Here is a 24,977-nt window from a genome sequence, read left to right as displayed (position 1 = left end):
ATTCCTTTGGGGTCTTTTATTATTATTAAAGGTTTCACCTGTGATTCTCAATTCCATAGGGACCTTGTATACTTGCTTCTTATACTGACTATATGATTTTAATCCCATTTATGTATTGTGATGTTGTATGCTGCTCAGATGTTGTGGATTGGAGTGGCCTATAAGCCCTGTAAATAAATAAAGAAAATAAAAATCAACCATTCAGATTTAGGAACATAAGTATCTAGGGTCTTTCCAATATCATATACACCGGTTCAGACTAATCACATAAAGAGATCTTTGGAGACTAACATTCTTGCCTATTTAGGGATTTAGAATATGACAGACAACTTGGGTATATACTGAAGTATTTGTGGATTGGGGAGATTAAGCATGACTAATCCAATGAAGTTGATTTGCCTCTATAAATGAACTTCTATACAGTATATTGAATCCTTCTTATATTTCTTTGAAAGAATATATGAGCTTATTTTAAAATAAAGTTTTCCAGACTTTTACTTGTCTCTTTTCTTTGCTAAAAGTGAGCATGGATGATAGACCCATTCATGAAATATATGAATCCCAAACTCTAAATACCAAACAGAAGCCAAGTTGTAGGTTGACTACATAATTTTTTCCTAGACTTTTCTGTCCTCTGCATGAGACCAGCCTTGTTAACCCAACTGGTATACTGTTATTATGCACTGCAATCCATATCGAATTGCGTAGACAAAAATTATTCAGAATTAAATATATTTAGAGAAAATCCATTGCAATCAATGGGATTTAGGTTATTCATTGATTCAACTGAATGCAGAAATGTTGTGTTACAAATTGTGTTTGTGCAACACATTTATTAGGTAGGGAAGAATAGCAGGTGGTGTGAGCAGGAAAACTGTGTCAATTGAACCAAACACATTAACCTTAAGGGGAAAAGATTTATTTGCAAACAGTCCCACTCAATTATAATTAATTTGCCATTGCCTTCAGTGTTTCTTGTTAAGAGGGAGGGAGGACTGTCAAACAAAATGATCTTCAGAAGCGTAGTAAAGCCTTGACAAGTGTTCATTTATGAATATCATGTTGTTTAAGTAAATAATCTGTTAATATCTTCCATGTTATTAAAATAGGTATTAAAATAGGTATATGTATGAGAGGAAAAAAGAGAAAAAATGTGAGTGATATGATTGGTTCTAAAAGACAACTGAACCAGACTAGAACTGTGCACAAAAGGCTTTTTTTTCTTTGCCTCATTTTTTTATCAAACATTTTTTTTTAAAGTTATATAAACAGAAACAAACAAGAAGGAAAGATAAAGAAAAAAATCAGTGAATAAAGAGTGACAAATGTGATAAAAAATACAATTTTCAATGAATAATTGAAGTTAACTGAATATACCATATACGATGTCATTAAAAAAAACAGAAAATAACTACTAAACTGTGCAAAATTCAAATATCAGAAGCAACAAACTGTGCTGTGATAAACTCTGCTAAAAATTTTTAAAAAGACTTTAAAAATAGATGAATAAATAAAAAGAATAAGAGTCAGTAAAGGCACCATTAAGAAACTACTGGCTTGCAGATTATACTTTTCCCACCCACTGTGCCATAATAACAACAACAACAACAACAATAATTGCGATGAATATATTGTAAGCATTAGAAATGGATTCTGATTTCTGTTTAGATCCAACTGTTTTCCTCACCGCTTCCCCAATATTTTAATTAAAATGTTATATTTAATAAGTTATGGCATTTTTTGTTTTATCTATTTTTGTAATTATTGATAGGGTAATGTGCCATCTATAAAATATTTTCTGCTAATTTTCACTTAAGTTACAGCTCAGAATAAATATTACTGGGTTTTTCCATAATTGCTCCAACTATCATAATTGTTGCTTTAAAGTTTTGGGTTTATTTTATCATACAAAACTTTGATAGAAAGCGCAAATGGCCTTTTGACCTTTTCCATCAGGAGCATAAGTAGGGCTCTAAGGCAGATGTCTCAGATGGGTTCTGTCATCCCCAAATAATGAAACAAAAGGCACAAAACCAAATCTATGTATTCTGAAATACTTTGTGTACAAAGTTAAGAGCTGCTAAATCAGTCCATTAGGATGAACCAATATGTTTATCAATTAAATATCTGTTTACCTGAAATTACATTTGCCAGAAATATTAGCAGAAATTGTGAACATGGTGGGCAAGGGTATATCTCCACATGTTCTCAGGCATCTTCTTTCTCTATATCTTCCCATAAAAAAGGCTTTCTTATACTTTCAACATCCAAGCTAGGTAATTGGATTAAGAATAATTTTCTCTTGGTAAGAGTGTTTATATTTCACCCATTGGCTGTGTTCACCCATCTTAAGGTAAAATAGATTAAGCATGGCATGCTAAACTTGATAACTGTTAATCTAGATAACATTTTTTGTTGTTTAACATATTTTACAAACCCATTTTAGTTCAGTATATTATCTGTTGTTGTTTATTCATTTAGTCACTTCCGACTCTTCGTGACTTCATGGACCAGCCCACGCCAGACCTTCCTGTCGGTCGTCAACACGTCCAGCTCCCCCAGGGATGAGTCCGTCACCTCTAGAATATCATCCATCCACCTTGCCCTTGGTCAGCCCCTCTTCCTTTTTCCTTCCACTCTCCCTAGCATCAGCATCTTCTCCAGGGTGTCCTGTCTTCTCATTATGTGGCCAAAGTATTTCAGTTTTGCCTTTAATATCATTCCCTCAAGTGAGCAGTCTGGCTTTATTTCCTGGAGGATGGACTGGTTTGATCTTCTTGCAGTCCAAGGCACTCTCAGAATTTTCCTCCAACACCACAGTTCAAAAGCATCTATCTTCCTTCTCTCAGCCTTCCTTGTGGTCCAGCTCTCGCAGCCATATGTTACTACGGGGAACACCATTGCTTTAACTATGCGGACCTTTGTTGTCAGTGTGATGTCTCTGCTCTTAACTATTTTATCGAGATTTGTCATTGCTCTTCTCCCAAGGATTAAGCGTCTTCTGATTTCCTGACTGCAGTCAGCATCTGCAGTAATCTTTGCACCTAGAAATATAAACTCTTTCACTGCTTCTAGATTTTCTCCCTCTATTTGCCAGTTATCAATCAAGCTGGTTGCCATAATCTTGGTTTTTTTGAGGTTTAGCTGCAAGCCAGCTTTTGCACTTTCTTCTTTCACCATCATAAGGCTCCTCAGTTCCTCTTCGCTTTCAGCCATCAAAGTGGTATCATCTGCATATCTGAGATTGTTAATGTGTCTTCCAGCGATTTTAACTCCAGCCTTGGATTCCTCAAGCCCAGCATGCCGCATGATGTGTTCTGCATACAAGTTGAATAGGTAGGGTGAGAGTATACAGCCCCGCCGTACTCCTTTCCCAATCTTAACCCAGTCCGTTGTTCCGTGGTCTGTTCTTACTGTTGCTACTTGATCATTATACAGATTCTTCAGGAGGCATACAAGATGACTTGGTAACCCCATGCCACTAAGAACTTGCCACAATTTGTTATGGTCCACACAGTCAAAGGCTTTAGAATAGTCAATAAAACAGAAAGAGATGTTTTTCTGAAACTCCCTGGCTTTTTCCATTATCCAGCGGATATTGGCAATTTGGTCCCTAGTTCCTCTGCCTTTTCTAAACCCAGCTTGTACATCTGGCAATTCTCGCTCCATGAATTGCTGAAGTCTACCTTGCAGGATCTTGAGCATTACCTTACTGGCATGTGAAATGAGTGCCACTGTTCGATAGTTTGAGCATTCTTTAGTGTTCCCCTTTTTTGGTATGGGGATATAAGTTGATTTTTTCCAATCTGATGGCCATTCTTGTGTTTTCCAAATTTGCTGGCATATAGCATGTATTACCTTGACAGCATCATCTTGCAAGATTTTGAACAGTTCAGCTGGGATGCCATCGTCTCCTGCTGCCTTGTTATTAGCAATGCTTCTTAAGGCCCATTCAACCTCATTCTTCAGGATGTCTGGCTCTAGCTCACTGACCACACCATCAAAGCTATCCCCGATATTGTTATCCTTCCTATACAGGTCTTCCGTATATTCTTGCCACCTTTTCTTGATCTCTTCTTCTTCTGTTAGGTCCTTGCCATCTTTGTTTTTGATCATACCCATTTTTACCTGGAATTTACTTCCGATGTGTCTAATTTTCTGGAAGAGGTCTCTTGTCCTTCCTATTCTATTGTCTTCTTCCACTTCTGCGCACTGCTTGTTTAAAAATTATTCCTTATCTCTTCTGGCTAACCTCTGGAATTTTGCATTTAATTGGGCATATCACCCCCTATCACTGTTGCCTTTTGCTTTCCTTCTTTCTTGGGCTGCTTCTAGTGTCTCAGCAGACATTTTGCCTTCTTGGTTTTCTCTTTCTTTGGGATGTATTTTGTTGCTGCCTCCTGAACAATGTTGCGAACTTCTGTCCATAGTTCTTCTGGGACCCTAACTACTAAGTCCAGTCCCTTAAATCTATTTTTCACCTCCACTGCATATTCCTTAGGAATATTAGTGAGCTCATATCTAGCTAGTCTGTGGGTCTTCCCTAATCTCTTTATTCTGATCTGTTGGCAGATTGCTGGGAAAGCCTTTGGCCCAGGAGAGATCAGAAAAGTCACACACCAGGCATTTCTATAAAAATAATTTTTATTTACAGAAAGCAAAACATATTTAAAAGCTTCTGCATTCTTAGTGAGAGCAGCTTGACTTTCTACATGCCTGCACAGAAAAGAAACAGAAACTAAAACAAGTCCAAGGCAAGTTTTCTCCCCAGGTATAAAAATCAACATCTGAAAAGGGGACAGTTGAATTCAACCTTTTCACCCGGCCAAAATGATTAGTTACCATATTAACTTTAATCTGTAGTAGAAAACGTTAACACTCCCCTTTTTATACGACAGAATAAGATGCAAAGCAATTTTCTTTGACAACTCTGTATTTCCATTCACATTATTTTAAGATTATCTCCTCTTTGGTTTAACAGAAAGCTACCATCCTTCTTCCTGTGTTATTTCCAAGCCTAGGTTGTTACAATTCCAAGGCTTTTCAATGTGAAATGGTCCTCCATGCAGGCTTCAAAATCAAGCCTTTGCCTTTCTGTTGGTGTGAACAGCAGCAAATCATCAACATAAATGCACAGATACATACAGCCTTGTTTGTCTTTCTTCATATATACACATGGATCTGCTTTTCCTTTTTCAAAACCAAAATTCTGCACTTTTTCATCTAATTTTTGGTTCCAGGATCTAGAAGCTTGTTTTAACCCATCGATTGACTTCTGCAGTTCACAGACTAGATTCTCCCCTTTTTCATAGCCAGGGGGTTGCTGCATGTATAATTTGTGGTCTAAATCACCATAGAGAAATGCAGTTTGAATGTCATAGTGGTGAACTGACATTCCTTTGAGTGCAGCAATTTTTAACAGTAATCTAATTGATCCACCTTTAGTAACTGGTGCAAAAGTCTTGTCAAAGTCTAAATCTTTCCTTTGAGTGAACCCTTTTGCAACCAACCTTGCTTTATATTTTTGGATTTTTCCATCAGCATCCTTTTTCAGTTTGAAAAACCCACCTACAACCCAGACAGCATTCATTGGGAGGTAGATTTACCAGTTTCCATGTTTTATTTTCTTTCAAGAATGCTAATTCCTGTTGCATGGCAGAATGCCAATTTTGTGCAATCTCAGGTGGTAAAGCATTCACTTGTTCTAAAGACTCAGGTTCTGTGAATATGTGAAAAGCCTTTACTGTTTCAGCCTGAAAACATGATGGAGGAATGCCTTTATTACTCCTCTGAGATCTGCGAGGTAATACAGGACTTAAATTTTGACTCTTATCACTTTCCTGAGAAGCATCTATCTCATCAGACAGATCTTCAGTTTGCTTTTCTGGTTTAATGTCCTCATCAGGCAAAAGATCACCATCAGCAAGTCCTTGCTGTTCTCTTGTGGTGGTCAGATCAACTGGAGAGCTAGAGTTTAATCTCCCCCAGTTTTGTTCAGCAAAAGAAGCGCTTTTGCTAATTATCAATTTCTCTCCCACTATGAACCTGTAGCTCCTCTGGCTTTGTTCATAGCCAAACAAAGATGGCTTTCTTTGTTGTGGGGCCTCCTTTCCTTCTCTGCTGTTTTGAAATGTGAACCCATGCAGTGCTACCAAACACTCTAAGATGGTTTACCTTTGGTTTCACACCATAAAACAAATGGAGTGTCCTGAATCACAGAGTTATACAATCTGTTTTGTATATAACAGGCAGTAGATATTGCCTCTCCCCAGTACTTAAAAGATAAATGTGAATCTTTTAGCATGCATTCCATCTCATTTTGCAAGGTTCTGCCCTTTCTTTCAGCAACACCATTTTGCTGAGGGGTGTAAGGGTTAGAAAGAATTTGTTCTATCCCCTTTTCTGCTAGGAACCTTTTGAATTTGTGAAAAAGGTACTCTCCTCCTCTATCACATTGGAGTACAGATACAGGCCTAGGGAATTTTCTATTTGCCCAACCTTTAAATTTCTCAAATGCCTCATCTTTATGTTTTAAGATGTAGATAAATGTGTATCTTGAGAAATCATCAATGATGGTCATTGCATACCTTGCTTGTCCAAGACTTGGAGCAAAAGGACCAATAATGTCAGAGTGTACAATTTCCAAAGGTCTAGTTGTAACTCTGTCACTGTGCTTACTCACAGGAGCTTTTAGTGTTTTGCATTCTTTGCAAATTACACAATCTAAGTATTTATCACAGGGTTTTATCTTTAGGTCAGCACACAGCTGTGGCATTTGTGCTATATGTTGAGTTTTTCCTACTAATAGATTAAGCTGCTATTGTGCCTAGTCATTTTGGCTGGATGAAAAGGTTGCAAGTGATTGTCTCCTCTCAGTGCTTCATGCAAATCACCTGGGGGGGGAGAAAACCTGCCCGGACTTGTTCTCACTTCCTCTTTTTTCTCTGCCGGCAATGTAGGCAAGCAAGGCTTGCTCCAAAGGGAGCTAAGTCCTTTAAATATGTTTGTTTTTTTGTTTTGCTTTCTGTAAATAAATTATTTTTATAGAAATGCTTGGTGTGTGACTTTTTTGACCTCTCCTGGGCTAAAGGCTTTCCCAGCATCTGCCAACACTATATACTTGAAATTAACATGACCAAATCTCCTATGCATCAGGTGTACACATTGGTCATGATATGGCATGTTGCCAACTGCAGCCTTGCAGCTTGGCTTCCTTGCATTTTGCACAATACACAAGGAGTCTTTTAATATACCAGTAGCACACAATTTTCCATTTTTATGTATCTCACAACCATTTTTCTTAAATGTTATGATATACCCTGTTGCAGCCAATTGTTCCACAGATAAAAGGTTTGATTGTAAATTTGGCACATACAACATACCTTTTACAGTTTCTCCTAAGCAGGATAAATACAAGTCACCTTGTCCCATAATTTTGGTCACAGACCCATCAGCCAAAGATACACTTTGTCTTTCAGTTTTAGACAGTGACACAAAAGAGCTTTTACAATTACATAAATGACAATTGGCCCCAGAATCTAACACCCATACATCAGAATTACCCTTCTCAGCAGCCTGTGCAATTTGGGTTGTCTGAAGAGCCTTCTTCTGTGTTGCCATTGTGTTCTTCTTCTCTGTCTTTCTACTCTTGAGTCTCAAGGCACAGTCTTTCTGCAAATGTCCAGCTGAACCACAAGTGAAGCATCACTGGCTGGCTAGTGCTGTGGCCTCAGCTTCCTTTCCCTCCTTTTCCTTTGTTTTCTGGTCTTGCAGCTTTCCAGAAGAGATGGGGGGGGGATCTTTCCTCTCTCTTCTCCCATTCAGTGAGTAAGCGCTGTGTAACATACGATGGGGTGAGATCTGCTTCAGGCATAGCCTCCAGGGTACAAATCAGCGTGTCCCATGTTTCATTCAGTGAGGACAGGAGGATATAGGATTTTGTGAGAGGTGTAAATTCCATTCCTCTCTCCTGCAACTCAACAAACAGCTGCTGAATATAATGCAGGTGCTCAGGAAGGCTATCTCCTTCTGCAAGGTAGGCTTTGTACAGCTTTTTTGTCAGGGTAACTTTAATCCCTGCTGTTGCCTTTACATACAAATCTCTTAAAGTGTCCCAAAGTTGCTTTGCAGACTGCATACCTTGCACATGGACTAGCTGATTGTCCTCAACTCCCAAGATAATGGTGGCTCTAGCCCACTCATCCTATCTCAGCCATTCAGCACTGGGATTTTGGGGAGTTTGCTCACCAATTGGCAGCCAAAGATTCTCTCTGTGAAGATACATCTCCATCTTCAGGGCCCAATTCAAATAGTTGGTCTCTGATAGGCGCTCCAAGGCATCACTGAGGGCTGGGAGGTAGCCATGGCTTCTTCCTTCTTTTGTAAGTCACCTCAGCTGGCTTCTTTGTCCTCTAGACCGGCAGTTGCTGGAAAATCTCCAGGTGGCTCCAAAGAAAATCTTCACAGGTCTTTGCTACCTGCCTTTAAATTGTGCATGAGGTGTGGAGCTGATCTCTCTATTCTCTCTGGGTTTTACTGGGCTTACTGGGCTGTTTAGTGGGCACATAACCTGTTGGAGGTTGCTGGGAAAGACTTTGGCCCAGGAGAGATCAGAAAAGTCACACACCAGGCATTTCTATAAAAATATTTTTTATTTACAGAAAGCAAAACATATTTAAAAGCTTCTGCATTCTTAGTGAGAACAGCTTGACTCTCTACATGCCTGCACAGAAAAGAAACAGAAACTAAAACAAGTCCAAGGCAAGTTTCCCCCCCCCCCCCGGTGCAAAAATCAACATCTGAAAAGGGGACAGTTGAATTCAATCTTTTCACCCAGCCAAAATGATTAGTTACCATAGTAACTTTAATCTGTAGTAGAAAACATTAACATGATCCTAAATTGTGCAAGAAGTAGTTCGTGATCTGAACTACAGTCAGCTCCAGGTCTTGTTTTTACCGACTGTATAGATGGAAGTAGTTCGTGATCTGAACTACAGTCAGCTCCAGGTCTTGTTTTTACCGACTGTATAGATGGAAGTAGTTCGTGATCTGAACTACAGTCAGCTCCAGGTCTTGTTTTTACCGACTGTATAGATGTCCACCACCTTTGGCTGCAAAGGATGTAGTCAATCTGATTTCGGTGTTGTCCATCTGGGGAAGTCCATGTATAAAGCTGTCTCTTAGGTTGTTGGAAGAGAGTGTTTGTTATGCAGAGTGAGTTGTCTTGGCAAAATTCTATCAGCCTATGTCCTGCTTCATTTTGTTCTCCCAGGCCATGCTTACCTGTAATTCCAGGTGTCATTTGACTGCCCACCTTAGCATTCCAGTCTCCTGTAATGAAAATAACATCTCTTTTAGGCATGTTCTCCAGTAGGTGCTGCAGATCCTCATAGAACTGCTCTACAAGCATCTGTGGTTGGGGCGTATATTTGGATCACTGTGATGTTAGATGGCTTGCCCTGAATTTGAATTGAGATCATTCTATCATTTTTTGGATTGTATCCAAGCACTGCTTTAGCCACTTGACTATTAATTATGAAGGCTACTCCATTTCTTCTGTGGTCCCTTTGTCCACAGTAGTAGATCTGGTGGTCATTTGATGTGAAGTGGCATTTCAATCCATTTCAGTTTACTGACACCCAAAATGTCTATCTTTAATCTTGACATCTCACCAATAGCCACATTGTGATTTGATCTACACAAAGTCTGAATGATTAAGTTGCATATATATGTACTATATGTCTGTATGTGTATGTGTCTGTGTATCTGTCTATGATTGAGAGAGCAAGTGTAGTGTTGTGTCTAAGGTGCTTTGTCAGCATTTAGAAAATAATGCAAAAGTTGTTCCAGCAGCTTGGGGTAGATTGTCTGGAAATAGGCAATCCTGAAAGCACTGGTTCCAAACTATATGGTTCTAAATTATGTAAGTCCCTTCTGAACACCTTAAATTGAGCTTGGAAGACAACTGGCAGTGAAGCCATTTCAACACAGGGTCTATCTGAGACCTTCATGAGGCACCACTCACAACTGCACTCGCACATTCTGGGCTAGCTGCAATTTTTGGACTATTTACAAAGTCTGCACCACAAAGACTTCAGTACAATAACCCAACATTGACGTTACATGTTCACCAAAGCTTGCTCTTTTTCTCCTTCAAGTAGGGACGCTTTGGGGTTTACCAGTTATAGAAATTGAACCTAACCTCAGGCTCATGCTATTCCTTCCCTCTCATTTTCTTGTGCAGTTATGATCAGAGCAACTCTAATGGTGTTTATATTTTTGTGACTTGCATAATATCAGTCACATTGCAATCTAGTTAAACGTATAATCTGCTAAGTTCAGTGAAACTTTTTTTTCTGAAAAAAGCACATTGTGCAATGCAATCTCAATGCTGCTTCCTTGGTTACATATAAACTTGAACCTAAAGAAACTGTTAACAAAGATGAAATGTTTTTGTTTCTACAACCATGACCACATTATAGTTTTATTTATTTCTGAAATCAGGAATTAATTTGTTGGTTTTCATTACTGAGGTCTGAGTAACTAAAAAATGTACATATTTTTATTGCCCTTTCTAAATTATTGGAACAATTTATTATTTAACACCATTACATTTTATTGGTTTGTGCTGCACATGTTGAGTTTTAATTTTAATGTTCTCCATTCCATTAATTTCAAATTTAATATTAAAATATAATGATGACTCAATTTCAGCATTAGAAGCATTAAAAGCCTGGGAAAAGCTACGATCAAAGAGAGGGAAAGAAACATAATGTTCTTTTGAGATCATTTATATCTTCACAATAAACACTTAGGCTTATTTCTTTATGATACAATTAACTTTTTCTTCTATTTAAGGACCTTGCCTCACATTACATTGCATATCTCTATGTCTGCTACCATTTTCTGTTATAAAGAACTCCTGGGATTTGATTCACTTGAGGTATTTGCCAGATTTCTTGACCTCATCAACGGTAAAGCATTAATGAATGCATGGGTCTACTGCATATATATGTACTGTGTGTCTGCGTATTTGTCTGTCTATGAGAGAGCAAGTGTAGTGTAGTGTCTAAGGTGCTAACTAGGAGGAGGGTTCTCCCTTAGGCATGGAAGTTGGCTGGATGACTTTGGGCCAGTCAGCTATAGATTGGGACGTCAAAAAACTTCTATCTACCAACCCACACTGGACCAGCATGGTCCATATGTACTATAAAGGTTTTGATACTGGAAAGCCTCAATCTTAATAACCTCAGGTTGTCAAATCATACCTGGCTTGAAAATGCTCAGTCATGCTGAATAACAGAGAGTCTAATTTCCAGAGAGAAAAAAGTAATTGAAATTGGAATAATTTATACACACACAGACACACACACTTGCATTCCTCCTTTTCTAAAATTCATAGCTATATGATATGTACAAAATCTTTACTAATTTTGACATGTTCATTACCAAAATATATTTTATTTCATTATTCACTAATTTATTTCAGCACTGATAACACCCAAACATCTACAAATAAAGTTGTGTTGGAAAATTTTAGGTTTTATCCCAGCATATTTAAAAAAACAATATATATATATATTGAACATTCTATTCTCCTTTTCATTCATCTCCTATAAAAAAGAGAGGGATACTTGACATAAAATGCTAATAATTTCAATGATTGCTCTTATCTTAATGTAAGGTACCCACAACTCATTATTTGTAAAAGAAATGTATAAAAATCATCTATCCTTTGGACATTACTCTAGATATTGTGTGACCTTTATCTGTCCCATATTTATTTATTTGTTCTGTGTGGACTTTCCACGCACAAATACAAGATATCCAAGCAAACAAAGAATAAAACACAAACATCACTCCCACATTTCAGCAGAATAACTCAGGTAGAGCAGTAAATCTATATATTCCCTAGCTTTTGTTTTCTCAGTAACTGAGGTCATCAACTACAGTATTTATGAAATGTAATAATTTTGCATAATTTAGAAAGATACTACCTACTTATGACAGATATTTAAGTTGAAGGATTGAGAAAAGGTCACTGTGTTTGCCATTTGTTACAACCACAATAAAATCAAAGTTTGTTTATTTATTTAAAAGACTTACATGGCCACGAATCTTAAACAGAATTCTGGGCAGTTCACAACAATAATAAAACCAGAGCAATAAATCAACACCTGTTGCCTCAGCCATCCTTCTGCAATACAAAACCATCCCCAGGCTCCAACATCACCCTATCCCAACTTTTGGGGGAAGAGCCAGCTCTATGGCCTTTCAGAAGGCTAAAAGGGTGGGAGTCTGCTGGATCCCAGGGGGAAGGGATTTCATAGGGCAAGGGCTGCTATGAAGGCAAGCTTACTAGATCCTGCTTGATAGCAACATTTAATGGAGGGTCCTATCTGACCTTGTGAAATGGCATATACCATCAGGGAGAGGCAGTCCTCAAATAACGTGGCCCTATGCTATGTAGGGCTTTAAAGATGATAACCAGCACCTTGAACTGCAAAGTTAGCACTCAACAAACAAAAAAATAGAGGAACAGTTGACTATCACATGCTTAACATTTTTGTCTGCTCGGAAAACTCTTTACTGGAATCCTATCAAGTTTCAGTTATAAAATCACTATACAGCTTGTTATTTCCATTAGCCCCTTAAATTACATTAGCATAATTATTAAACACTTTCACCACTTATTTATTTACTAATCAAATTTATCTAGCTGCCCATCTCCATAAAAGGCTTTGGGCATCTCACAAACAATTAAAAAAAACAATATAAAAACAGCAAACCAGTACAACAAATAAAAGCATTAAAAGCAATGTAAAATCATATAAAATCATACAATAAAATTCATAGCAGAGGGAATTATCTGTTATTATAGCAGTCAATACAGCCACTGAACTGGCTCTAACATACTCCCAGGTCACTGCGCCCAGATAAAACCTTAATATTTTATTTGTGCATTAATTCTTGCAGAGTTACTTCTCTTTAAATGAATAATGAAAAAAATACTAAATTAATTTATTAGAAGGGGAAATATCAATTAAATGATCAGTATATCACTAGAAAGGAGTCCAAGAATGCAATCAATCAGTTTGAAAGATATACATTAATTCATTAGTAAAATGTTAATGTAACATATTTCAAAAGATGATAAATAAATTAGTATAACAAGTATAATTAGTATACAAATATATTTGATCAATGAAGAAGACATTCATTGCAAACATTCACTAAGACTCAAAAATGTATTATATTGATAATTACTATTTAAGTTTAGATGAAAAGGCAGTGTTATTTATCAGTAAAACGTATCTGTAGACTGATGTTTTTATATTCTCTAGTGGTTGACACAAAATATCTACTGCTGCCTGAAAGAAACTTCATAATCCTTCCATATGGTTTAGTTATTTTTCTTAATCCATTAATTACTTCCTTTTCAATTTAAAAATATGATGCCTTTGACTTATAAAACTGTTTTTCTCTTTAAAGATTAATGGGTATTAACTACAAGTTTCTGTCAATCATAATCCATAGTGCAATGCTGAGTATAAACTGTCATGAAAGGATATAGAATCTAGTGGTTCTTCATGATCCTTTGCTTAGTTAGTGATAAGGTAGTCCTACCTTCCTAGTTCTTTTCCTGTTTGCATCACATATATTGCCATCACTGTATCACCATCCAAACCTGATCCTCCTGCTTAAACTTTCTTAACCTTCTTCCTTTATTCCTCCCTCTCATCTTCTTCAGAGGAGCTTATATACAGAAGTTTTCATTTTTTTTTTCTTGCTTTAAGTGCTGATAGTGCTAATTTGGCTAGATAAGTACACACGGCTTCCCCTGCAGATTGGGAACAGGGTAAAACAACAAGAAGTTAGAGTAAAGTGTTTAATTTGGATTAATAACATAGACAACACCTATTGAGCTGATATTTTAAAAATCCAAAATTCTCCCCTCCCCCCCAAATGTGTCCTTTTTAAAAGAATATTCAACAGTTTGTCAATCCAGGGCTCTGGGCTCTTGATACAGTACTTTATCAAGAATAACATGCATTCCACAATTTGGTTGACGCTAGGACAAAAAGTGGATAACTTAAAGATAAAAAATAAATATGATTGATATACACTTAATTTTCTTCGCATTAAAAAATAAAATTCAGTGGCAACTTTTACAAGGTTTTTGGAAGCTGCACCCAAAACTCTGTGGGGCTGCAAGAATGGCAGTTAGTGCTGGGGTGCTTTGTTCAAGAGCCTAGATAAATTATAAAAGAGGTCTAAATCTCTGTTATTCCATTTTTGTTCTAGTATGCACCATTGCAGATAACTAGATTTTTATTCACTACAGATGCATAGCTCTAAAAGCATTTTATCATCCTGCAGTGATATAATGCTGCTACTTTATTTTGGGTATGTATATCACTAATCCTTTGGCTGAGAATATTTGCAAATGTTTCAAGTTTTCACCTAGTTATTATTTTTTTAATGACTTGATTCATTTGGTAACTTAGCCTAAAGTATTAAACTTTCTCATGAAAGGATTCTGCTGAAATCTTTTTTGCCATTGCTGAAGGCAATTTAATTGAAAATCTGTGCTGTTTTAAAGGTGTAGTATTTAGGATATTGTGGTTATTCCTTGGTTTAATGTAATTTTAATCTGTTCTATAATTAATGAGTGGTACTGTGTGTGGTTTTCAATAAAATGAGACAAATGCTGGAAATATTTCTAAAGTAAACCAAAAAACCCTGATCTACTTGCATAAAACACTTTTTATTAGAAAAACTGCCAAGTTTTTTAATTTCTGAGAATGTTGTATTGCTAGAAACTGGGCTGTGGGGTCAATATAGTAATAAAAACAAAACTCAGAAACCATGATTTGTATTGATGGATTGTACATCTGTGAGGAAACTTCATTATCACAAAGCATGCTGAGACCTATTTTCATGAATTTAGTAAATGGAATGTCTCCATTATGCCATTGCTACTTTCCTAGAAGCATCGTAGAGAAGCATAAGAAAATGCTTAAAACTAAAATGAAGTCAGCAGTATTAATATGAGGATGTTGCTAGAAGAAATGACAAAATATTGGTTTTTCCATATGCTTAAAGTTGCCCTTATCTTCCAAAATTTCTGTGATAGCTAGAGACATCCTTGCATGTTTGAGAAAAACTTGTGTAATGATTTGCCCCTCTTAAATCTCTCACATCACCTATCCACTGTTTGGGTGGCTGACTTAGGAAAATCTCTAAAATCTGGGGTGTTGAATGTTAATTACTGTCACCAACCCTCCTCCAGCAGAGGACCATCAACATACTTACTTACTTACTTACTTACTTATTTATGCATGCATGCATGCATGCATGCATTCAATTTGAAGGCCACCCAACCCCTGAAAAGAAGCAATTCTCCAACATTAAATATTAGGCACAGTCATAAGTCAAAGAGAAGTTATAATCATTTATTTATAGTTAGAGGCCAAATTGGTAAAACACATAGCAGTACCTGACCCAGAGATTGACCATTCCAAAAATAGATCCATATACTCACAAAATTTGTTACTAAACAGAATTTGGCAACTCTCCTACTTATTTCTGTAGGCAGATCTGTTGGTAGAAAAAGCAGATTTTCCTCATCTGTTTGGACTGGGTGATTAACAAGAGCATTGTTAAATGGAGGTTAGGTTACACATGGAACCACACAACAAAACACGAGGAACCGATTCATTCAAGCTTTCTGAACAGGGGCAGAGGTGGCCTTGTAAAGGGATATGAATAAACTTCCCGTGTTGAACTACAGATGGCAAAATGGATATTAAATTTAGCCAATGGATATATTCTTCTAAGTGGAGCAAAATATTGGGAAAATAATTGGTTTGGCTAAAAGGATTTCTGTACAGAGCGCTCTTATGGGAATAAACTCAGTCTTTCTGTAAATTGGAATTAATATGATGCTTTATTTCTGAGGTTCCTTTATCATACCCTTGTTGGAGCCAGAATTAAGGAGGCCTTTGATCCCTCAGTACTAGTTAGTTTTAATCAGTACTTTAGCTAGCTGTTTCTTATGAGAATTTTTATAGACAGAAGACCAGATTCTAGACACAAGAGAACATTTGACGTATCCTTAGACCATGGAGCCTAGCTCTTACAAATTAAGCTCTTACATCCGTATACACACAGAGCTCGAGCAAAAGACTCAGCACCTTAGTCTTAAATAGTTTTTCAATGGCAGGAATTACATTACCTTGCTGCTAGAAATATAGCATTGTAATCTTTAGAGCTAGGACAGTGATGTCTGTTGTTTCTTTCATGCTTTTTTGCCTTTAATTAAACAGAACAAAGGAAAAATTAAACAAAAGAAAAAAAGAAAAAGAATATATAAAGAGGCCTGGGAGTTTGAGGGTTCTGCGCAGTATCTTACCTGTTCCTAGCACTGTACTCTCCTGGACAGAGCTCTGATGTTGTTCCTGGGATCTGTTGAAGCCATTCTCCCAGCTTGGGGTTCAGAGCCCCGAGTGCCCCTATCACCACTGGGACCACTGACCTTCACTTTCCACATCCTCTCTAATTTTTCCTTCAGGCCCTGGTATTCTCCAGCTTCTCATACTCCTTTCTGATGTTGCTGTCACTTGGCACTGCTACATCTATCACCACCTCTGTCTTCTGGTCCTTGTCTGCTACCATGATGTCTGGTTGATTGACCAGTACCTCCCTGTCCATCTGGATCTGGGAGTCCCACAGGATCTTAGTCCTGTCATTCTCCACAGCCTTCTATGGAATCTCCCATCTGCACTTGGGAGGGTCTAGCCCATACACTGTGCAGATGTTCCTGTACACAATGTCTCTGAGGCCTCTCTGCACAGCCTGCACCTCAGGTCCTGTCTAGTGTGGTAGACCTCTGCTTCTATGTATCTGCTGCTTAGTGCCTGTTCTTGTGCTGCTATGATCAGTGCCTCAGTGTTATCTTTTAGTCCAGCCCTTTACAGCCACAGGTAGGATTTCCCAATATCAGCCACCTCACCTATCTGTTGATGGTACATCCCATGCAGGGTCTTGTCTTGCCATGGCACCTCCTCTGCTTGATCTTCCTTCCATGACTGCACCCTCAGGCATTCTCTCAACAGCTCATCTTTAGGTACCAACTTACTGATGTACTCCTGGATGCTCTGGGTCTTATCTAGGACAGTATCTTTGACACTCACCAGACCCCACCCAACCTCTTTCCGGCTGATGTATAGTCTCTAGTTGTTCGACTTGGGGTGTAAGGGGTGAAATATAGGCTTCTCACATATGCATATATGTATATAAAGTTTTACATAAGAGTTTCAATAAAGGATTGTCATATGTAAAGTTTAGTCCAACAGTTAAGGCACCAGTTTAGAAACTAGGAAACCCTGAGTTCTAATCTTATCTTAGGCACAAAACCAACTAGGTGACTTTGGGTCACCCACTCTCTCTCAGTCCTAGGAAGAAGGCAATGGCAAATCACTTCTGAAAACCTTGCCAAGAAAACTGCAGGGGCTAGCCCAGGCAGTCACCAGGAGTCAAGATTGACTTGAAGGCATAAAAAAGTGATTATAATTTTCCATACTTAATCTATTTCTGTAAACATTTTATTCATAAATTGTTCAAAGTAACAACAGGTCTTTGGTCCTCTGAACAACTGACACCATAAATTTATCTTTCTACTCTTATCAGTAAGAAGGACGCATAGACTTCATTTCTGCTGTCCAGGCTTCAATTTCTGTGTATTAGGTTATGTAGCTCATAAGAGTATGACTGTCTAAAAATATTAATCCCTGTCTCAGAGTCAACTTTATATATGTAATTACTTGTTCCCTAAACATAACAACCTTAGGAGATTACAATAATAATTACAACACATATTTTATTAAAGCTGTAGGTGACTAGAAGGTGACTCCTAAATATTTATTGTTTTGAATGATTATTGTTTATATTCCAATTATAATTAATGTACTTTTTAGTAATCCCAGTGACTTTTGTTTTGGCATTAATAAAAGCCAGGGTTTTTTTTTTTTCCTGCAATTTGCTGCTAGCACTTGCAGCCTCCTCCTTAGGACCACCTGAGTAAAGGATAACATAACATATAATGCCCAGGAGACTGACTGGCCATACAGCTTAACTAAAACAAACAAACAAACAAGGAAGTGAAAGAAGAGAAATAAAGTTTCCTGAAGTCTGGATGACAAAATACAGACCAGTAATCATATGGCTAAATTCTTCATTCTTAGCTGTAGGGGAGACATACAAAAAATAAGAATAATTAAAATAACTATGTTGTTTTTGTTGTTTATTCATTTAGTCGATTCCGACTTTTCATGACTTCATGGACCAGCCCACGCCAGAGATTCCTGTCAGTCGTCAACACCCCCAGCTCCCCCAGGGACGAGTCCGTCACCTCTAGAATATCATCCATCCACCTTGCCCTTGGTCGGCCCCTCTTCCTTTTGCCCTCCACTCTCCCTAGCATCAGCATCTTCTCCAGGGTGTCCTGTCTTCTCATTATGTGGCCAAAGTATTTCAGTTTTGCCTTTAATATCATTCCCTCAAGTGAGCAGTCTGGCTTTATTTCCTGGAGTATGGACTGGTTTGATCTTCTTGCAGTCCAAGGCACTCTCAGAATTTTCCTCCAACACCACAGTTCAAAAGCATCTATCTTCCTTCTCTCAGCCTTCCTTATGGTCCAGCTCTCGCAGCCATATGTTACTACGGGGAACACCATTGCTTTAACTATGTGGACCTTTGTTGTCAGTGTGATGTCTCTGCTCTTAACTATTTTATCGAGATTTGTCATTGCTCTTCTCCCAAGGATTAAGCGTCTTCTGATTTCCTGACTGCAGTCAGCATCTACAGTAATCTTCGCACCTAGAAATACAAAGTCTTTCACTGCCTCTATGTTTTCTCCCTCTATTTGCCAGTTATCAATCAAGCTGGTTGCCATAATCTTGGTTTTTTTGAGGTTTAGCTGTAAGCCAGCTTTTGCATTTAAAAAAATAACTATATAAGTACAAAAAATATATGGATAATCCCATTGCCATGTAAATATCTCTTTTCAGAAAATGGTAAGCTTGGGAGGATAGTGACCTGAATATGCGTATACAGTATCTATGCTTGTATGTACGTACATACCTGTATGTGTGTGTGTATGAATTTGATTTTATTTAAACAAGGAAAGGCTCAAGATCTAGAAAAATCAATACTTAGTAAGGAAATACAGGCTTCTCTGACTCGTAACTACAAAACAATCATTCTTCTGTGGTCATTTTGAAATGATTATGAAACAGTAGATTTCACCAAATGGTACATACTTCTTTCTTTTTCTTTTTGGAGTAAAAAACAAAGTGCTTACAGTGATAAACATCCCAGTGATGTCTGTAGTATAGGATTTGCTTTTCTACCAAGTATAAAGAAAATTAAATATCCAACATTTTTTAAACTGCTGCTTTATTCTGTGAATGATCAATGTCAGCTGGTAACATTTTTTTAGAATTGTATTCAGAAAACTGCCAGTATTATCTTTTAAACATAAGAATGTTATAAATATCTAGCATTTTTCAAGCAATGGGTTATAATGGCCATGTATTCTTTCTGGATCTTTTCTTTTTCTTTTTTTGTTATTCCTTACAGGTGAAATCTGTGCTTTTAAAATCCATGGACAGGAAATGCCCTTTGAAGCTGTAGTTCTAAACAAGACATCTGGAGAAGGTCAGCTTCGAGCAAGAAGTCCAATTGACTGTGAATTGCAGAAGGAGTACACATTTATCATCCAGGCATATGACTGTGGCATAGGGCCTAGTGGAACAAACTGGAAGAAATCTCACAAGTGAGTGACAACCAGGAGTCTGGGTTGTAGGTTGTATATTTACAATTCAGACTGAAGAGCTCCTTCTAATGTTTGATTCCAATAGAAGAGAACATGTGTAGCTCAGGGTTGAACTGTGGAGTCCTTGGTGCTCTCTGACCTTGGTTGTTTGCTTGCAGACGTTTCATTACCTGACTAGTGCTAGTGAGTGGGGTGTTTGCTCCCTGCTTATATACAGTAGCTTGCCCTGCCAGTGTTGGTGGGGGTGTGGTTTTCTCCTTGGTAGTTCCTTGATTAGGACATTGTTTTCTGCTTGATTGTTTGTCTGCTTGGTTGTTTGCCTTCTTGGTAGTTCCTTGATTAGGGTGTTAATCCCTGTTTAGGGTTAGGATTAAGCAGGATTAAGCAGGGATTAACACCAAACAAACAAGCAAGCAGAAAACAATACTCTAATCAAGGAACTACCAAGAAAACAAACAAACAAGTAGAAACTGATCAGAAGTGCAGTGAGAAGTGAAGTTAATCCAAGATTTATTTTTAGATTTTTTTTTATCCCATGTTTATTTTTTTTATAAACTACTCAAGCTGGGAACTCCTCCCTCCTCCTATTTTCCTCACAACAACAACCCTGAGGTGGGTTGGGCTGAGAGGGAGTGACTGACCCAAAGTCACCCAGCTGGCTTCCATGCCTAAGGCGGAATTAGAACTCACAGTCTCCTCTTTTCTAGCCTGTTACCTTAACCAAAGAATTATTTTAAACAAGTAGTTTGTTAAAATACAATATTTTAATTCTATCGACTATTGACAGGTCTTTAAACTTTAGATTTTCTACCCATCTTTCATATAGAGATTGCATTATTTTTAACATCAATTTCTGATAAAATTTAAGCATCAAATGGCAACTATTGATGCTGCAGTGAATTTAGGAAATAAGTAGAAATTGACAGTAACAGGGTTTGTTTTTGTTTTTTTGTTCTTTAGAGCTGTGGTCCATATCCAAGTGAAAGATGCTAATGAATTTGCTCCTGCTTTTAAAGAAGCATCTTATAAAGCTACTGTGACAGAAGGAAAGATCTATGATAGTGTGTTGCAGGTAGAAGCCATGGATGAAGACTGTTCTCCTCAATACAGCCAGATATGCAATTTTGAAATTGTCACAACCGACATTCCATTTGCCATTGACAGGAATGGTGAGTGCTTACATTCCACACATAAAGCATTTATTTTTCTGTCAAAGTTGGAGTTATGGTAGCTGCTAATTTTCCAATCTTACCCTGAATAAAGAAATGGCTTCATTTAATTCTATTCAGCCATCGTTGTCAGCCACTTGCAATCCACTCAGGACAGCCCTGCTTACAATTGGTAGAATACTCTTAGGATTCTGTTATTGATTCTGAGTATCTCTTCAATGTTTGTTTAGTATTCAGAACTATTTTCTTTTAAAAAATCATTTAAGGGATTCAATGAGAATCACTTTTTAGAGAAAATTAACTTCTAGGCAAGAAGGCAGCAAGCTCTTCAGGCACCAGAATCCATTTAAAGAAATAGTAAGGAGAGTAACTTTTTGTAAAAAAAATAAAATGGCTAAAATCTTACAAGATTCTCATACTTAGGGTCTCAACATATTTATCCAAAACATTTAAGTATTCTGATGTCTTATTATATTACTGATAAAAGAATGTCAATATGTTACAAGATTTTAATCACTGTAGATGTTTTATTTTAAAAATTTAAAGTTGAGATTCTGTAGAACCTTAACTAGGAGGTATCTTAAGGGCCTTCTGGTTTACAGATGTTGCATTGCCAATTTTCCTGATCTTAGTTACTGTGTAACTAAAGTCATTTGTTTGTTTGTTTGTTTGTTTGTTTTTTCAGGGAGTTCATAGTTGTGGGGAGGCAAATGTACAGTAATTGTTTATTTGTTTGAAGAAATCCAGGTGTCTTTTCCCAAGGTTGCATTTGAACCCTTTTTGTTTTTAATTAAAATATGATTGGAAACATTGGAATCCAAAATGGTGTGTTTAAATTATTACACCTTGAGTGGACAAATGTATCATTCTTGCTATAACTCACATTCATGTTTTTTATGATACTGGTAATGATAATGCAAACACCATGTACCGTATTTATTTATTAAAAAGTATATGCCATCCCAATGTTCCCTGCATTTCCAATACTTTAGTACCATTTTGTGATCATTCTAAAACATTTTTAAAGCAAAATAATCTGTAACAGCCATCTTTCTTTGTAGTTTGTATCACATTATAATGCAGTTAATTTTCCAATGAAAATGTAAACAATCAAAACCATGTTACTAAGTATGGATGAGCATGAAGGAATCAACTAATATTTAGGTCAAATTAACTGGAGGAACCTTTAGACGCAAGAAATGTAATGTAAACATTATATTTTACATACATACATACATACATACATACTCATTCAATTGTGTCTGATTCTCAGAGACTGCCTGGACTAGTCCCTGCAGTTTTCTTGGCGAGGTTTCTCAGAAGTGGTTTGTCATTGCCTTCTTCCTAGGGCTGAGAGAAAGTGACTGGCCCAAGGTCACCCAGCTGGCTTTGTGCTAAGGCGGGACTATAACATAGGGTCTCCCAGTTTCTAGCCTGAAACTATCATAATCCTAGTTTCTAGCCACTACACTGAACTGGACCTAAATAATAAGTTAGTTCAAATTAAAACTTCAACTTTGCTTACTTTTGAAAATCTCATCAAGATGACCACAGTTTATATCCTGTTTGAAAGGAAAGGCAGTAACATATGTTTTCCACTAGAGTAAATTCTTATTTCTCTCATCTCAGTTGTGAGCATTTTTATTTCTGAAGTTCCATCTGTGGGTTGCCAAAATTATAAATTGAAAAAGTGTGCAGAGCTTTTGTTTTCTCTTAGCAGCCATTTTACATTGCACTGCTTTAGAGAAAGCAATTCCCCATTTGACTCTGACCTGTACCTCTATCTGAACTGCTTTTTCATAGTGCAGAGCTGACAGTCAGAGGATAATATATCAGTTAGGACTGGTGAAATTCAGATGGCAGTTAGAGAATCCCTATTCAGTGACATGAAAATAATGTCACAGAAATAATGCAGTTGTGTAAAAACACCTTGATGTCTTCCACAAGTGTGTAACTTGCTCTATTTACATGCTGATGTCATGATGCAGGTAAAATATAGGTGTTATCATTTGCCCCACTAGGTGCTCTACAGATGCTCATATGGGTCCTGCTCTCATTTCAGTAGCTTGATTGAAAGACAGATACTTTGCATATTCTATGAAAGAAGGCATTCAGTATAATCTAAAGTATGTAATGAAGAGCTATTACCTTAGTTGTTCTTTACTGGAAAGTGTTTTAAAACAAAGGCACATATACAGTAATTTCCAGATCATCTGTAGATCTGTAGTTTTTAATTTTTAAGCTTGCTATTTTGAGCACTGCAATTTTTTTTTATCCTTGTTATCATGCTTCCTCAGAATTAATTCTGGCCCATGTCAGAATATATTTTCCATTTTCTGAATATGAATCCTGAGATTAGGAATTTTATGAGGGAATTTTACAGAAGAGCGGGGAGAGAGAAAGAGAAGAAACAACTCACCTCCCACCTTTAGAGACTGAGCATCATGGTGAATTTAGCAACAGTGTTTCAGATCTAGGGGCTAGGCTTCAAGTCCTAAAGAACAAGAAAACTTCCCAGACAGTGCACAATGTATAATTTCAGACCCCTGAACATAAGTTGCATATGGGTTCAGTGCAGTAGGCTCCTGGGTTTCAGGAAACATGTCACCAGTTCCTTTGAAACCAATGTGGCTGAGCTAGAGGTGTTTATGGAGCCACAGTGACATGTAGATGGATCCTTCTGAGATATGATAGCTTCATCCTACTGCCAAGGTGATAGTTCTCTTAATGGTCTTAGGGAATGTTATAAATATAACCACTATAAACCACTTTGTGGATGAGGGAGATATTCTTGTAGAAGAGACCTACTGCTTGGGAGATAAACCCACATCATCTCTTGTTAAGAATACTTGTCTAAAGGGCAGAGGGCCTTTGGCTATGGACAATCTGATCTTTATAAAGGCACTAAGGAACAGAGAGTGGTCATAATCCATGTTGGAACCAATGACACTGTGAAACATAATTAGCCAATTCTGGAAGCCAAATTTAGGCATCTAGATAGAGACTGAAATCCAGGAAGGTCTGCCATGGTAATATTGTCAGAAATGTTACCTACTGTACCAGTTAGGCAGAGCTCATGAATGCCAAAGTGTGGATTTACATTTATTGGACATTGGGGACTTTGGGGACAAGTCAAACCTGTATAGGACAAATGGACTCCACTTGAACTGAAATGCTGGTACATATCATCAAAAGGTGGCAAAGCAGCTTTTAAACTGGTCCTTGGAATCAGCCAAATGTTAAATGTGGTTTAATTTAAGTGAGTATACAGTGATGTAGATTGGACCAAAAGACCTTAGCCACACATACACTGACCTTTCTTGCTGTATAGAAGATGAGGAACAATATATTATCTCAACATCCTCTGAGCAGTATTTAACAACCATAATGTTGTCAGGCTCTAGGATTGGGCCTTAGCTTGTTCCAGTTGGAGCTGCACTACCACTTTACAGAGCACCTGAAATCTGGGTATGCTCCTTCATCCCCAAATATCTCTGGATTCCCAGTTTATGATGGTGGCAGGGGACTTGCATAATAAGATCTCTTTTGCCAGCTGCATCCATTCCTGAGCCAGTCAGACTTGACATCAGATACTCATGCTTTGGTTACATCCCAACTTAGTAGTACAATGTGGTTACCCTTGAGAAGTGTCTAGGGACTTCAGTTGGAGCAAAATATGGCAATTAAGCTGCTAGCCAGTAAACAATGAATGTACTGTGATATTCATGATATTTTAATTGTTTAAGTTTTATTCTTTTTTGCTTGAGTGTCCCAAGGCATTATAGCAGGATATAAAATATTAATATAATATAGTATAATGACATAATGACTCAATAGGCCAGTACCTCTGTATGGAACAGTCTCTTGCTGCATTTTCATTAGCTTTGATTAATGTTATTTGTCTGCAATGTGATAATGAATACAGAACACTGCCCAACATTTAAAAGAAAAGAATAGTCCTTTCTAGTCTG

General features: G+C 37.4%; 1 protein-coding gene across 1 annotated transcript in view; it reads left to right on the top strand.

Moving 5' to 3' along the window:
• The first annotated feature begins 10,888 nt into the window (after nucleotides 1-10,888).
• CLSTN2 (calsyntenin 2) overlaps nucleotides 10,889-24,977 on the top strand; it is a 111,456-nt gene continuing 97,367 nt past the window's right edge. Inside the window, exons 1-3 of the mRNA XM_063307783.1 lie at nucleotides 10,889-10,973; nucleotides 19,642-19,837; nucleotides 20,798-21,006. Coding sequence (XP_063163853.1) covers nucleotides 10,889-10,973; nucleotides 19,642-19,837; nucleotides 20,798-21,006 — 490 coding nt within the window. The remainder of the gene's footprint in view (nucleotides 10,974-19,641; nucleotides 19,838-20,797; nucleotides 21,007-24,977) is intronic.

The sequence above is a fragment of the Candoia aspera genome, chromosome 6, assembly GCF_035149785.1.
Source record: "Candoia aspera isolate rCanAsp1 chromosome 6, rCanAsp1.hap2, whole genome shotgun sequence".
Lineage (NCBI taxonomy): Eukaryota > Metazoa > Chordata > Lepidosauria > Squamata > Boidae > Candoia > Candoia aspera.
The sequence above is the reverse complement of the archived record's forward strand: the minus strand, read 5'-3'. Positions and strand labels throughout refer to the sequence as shown.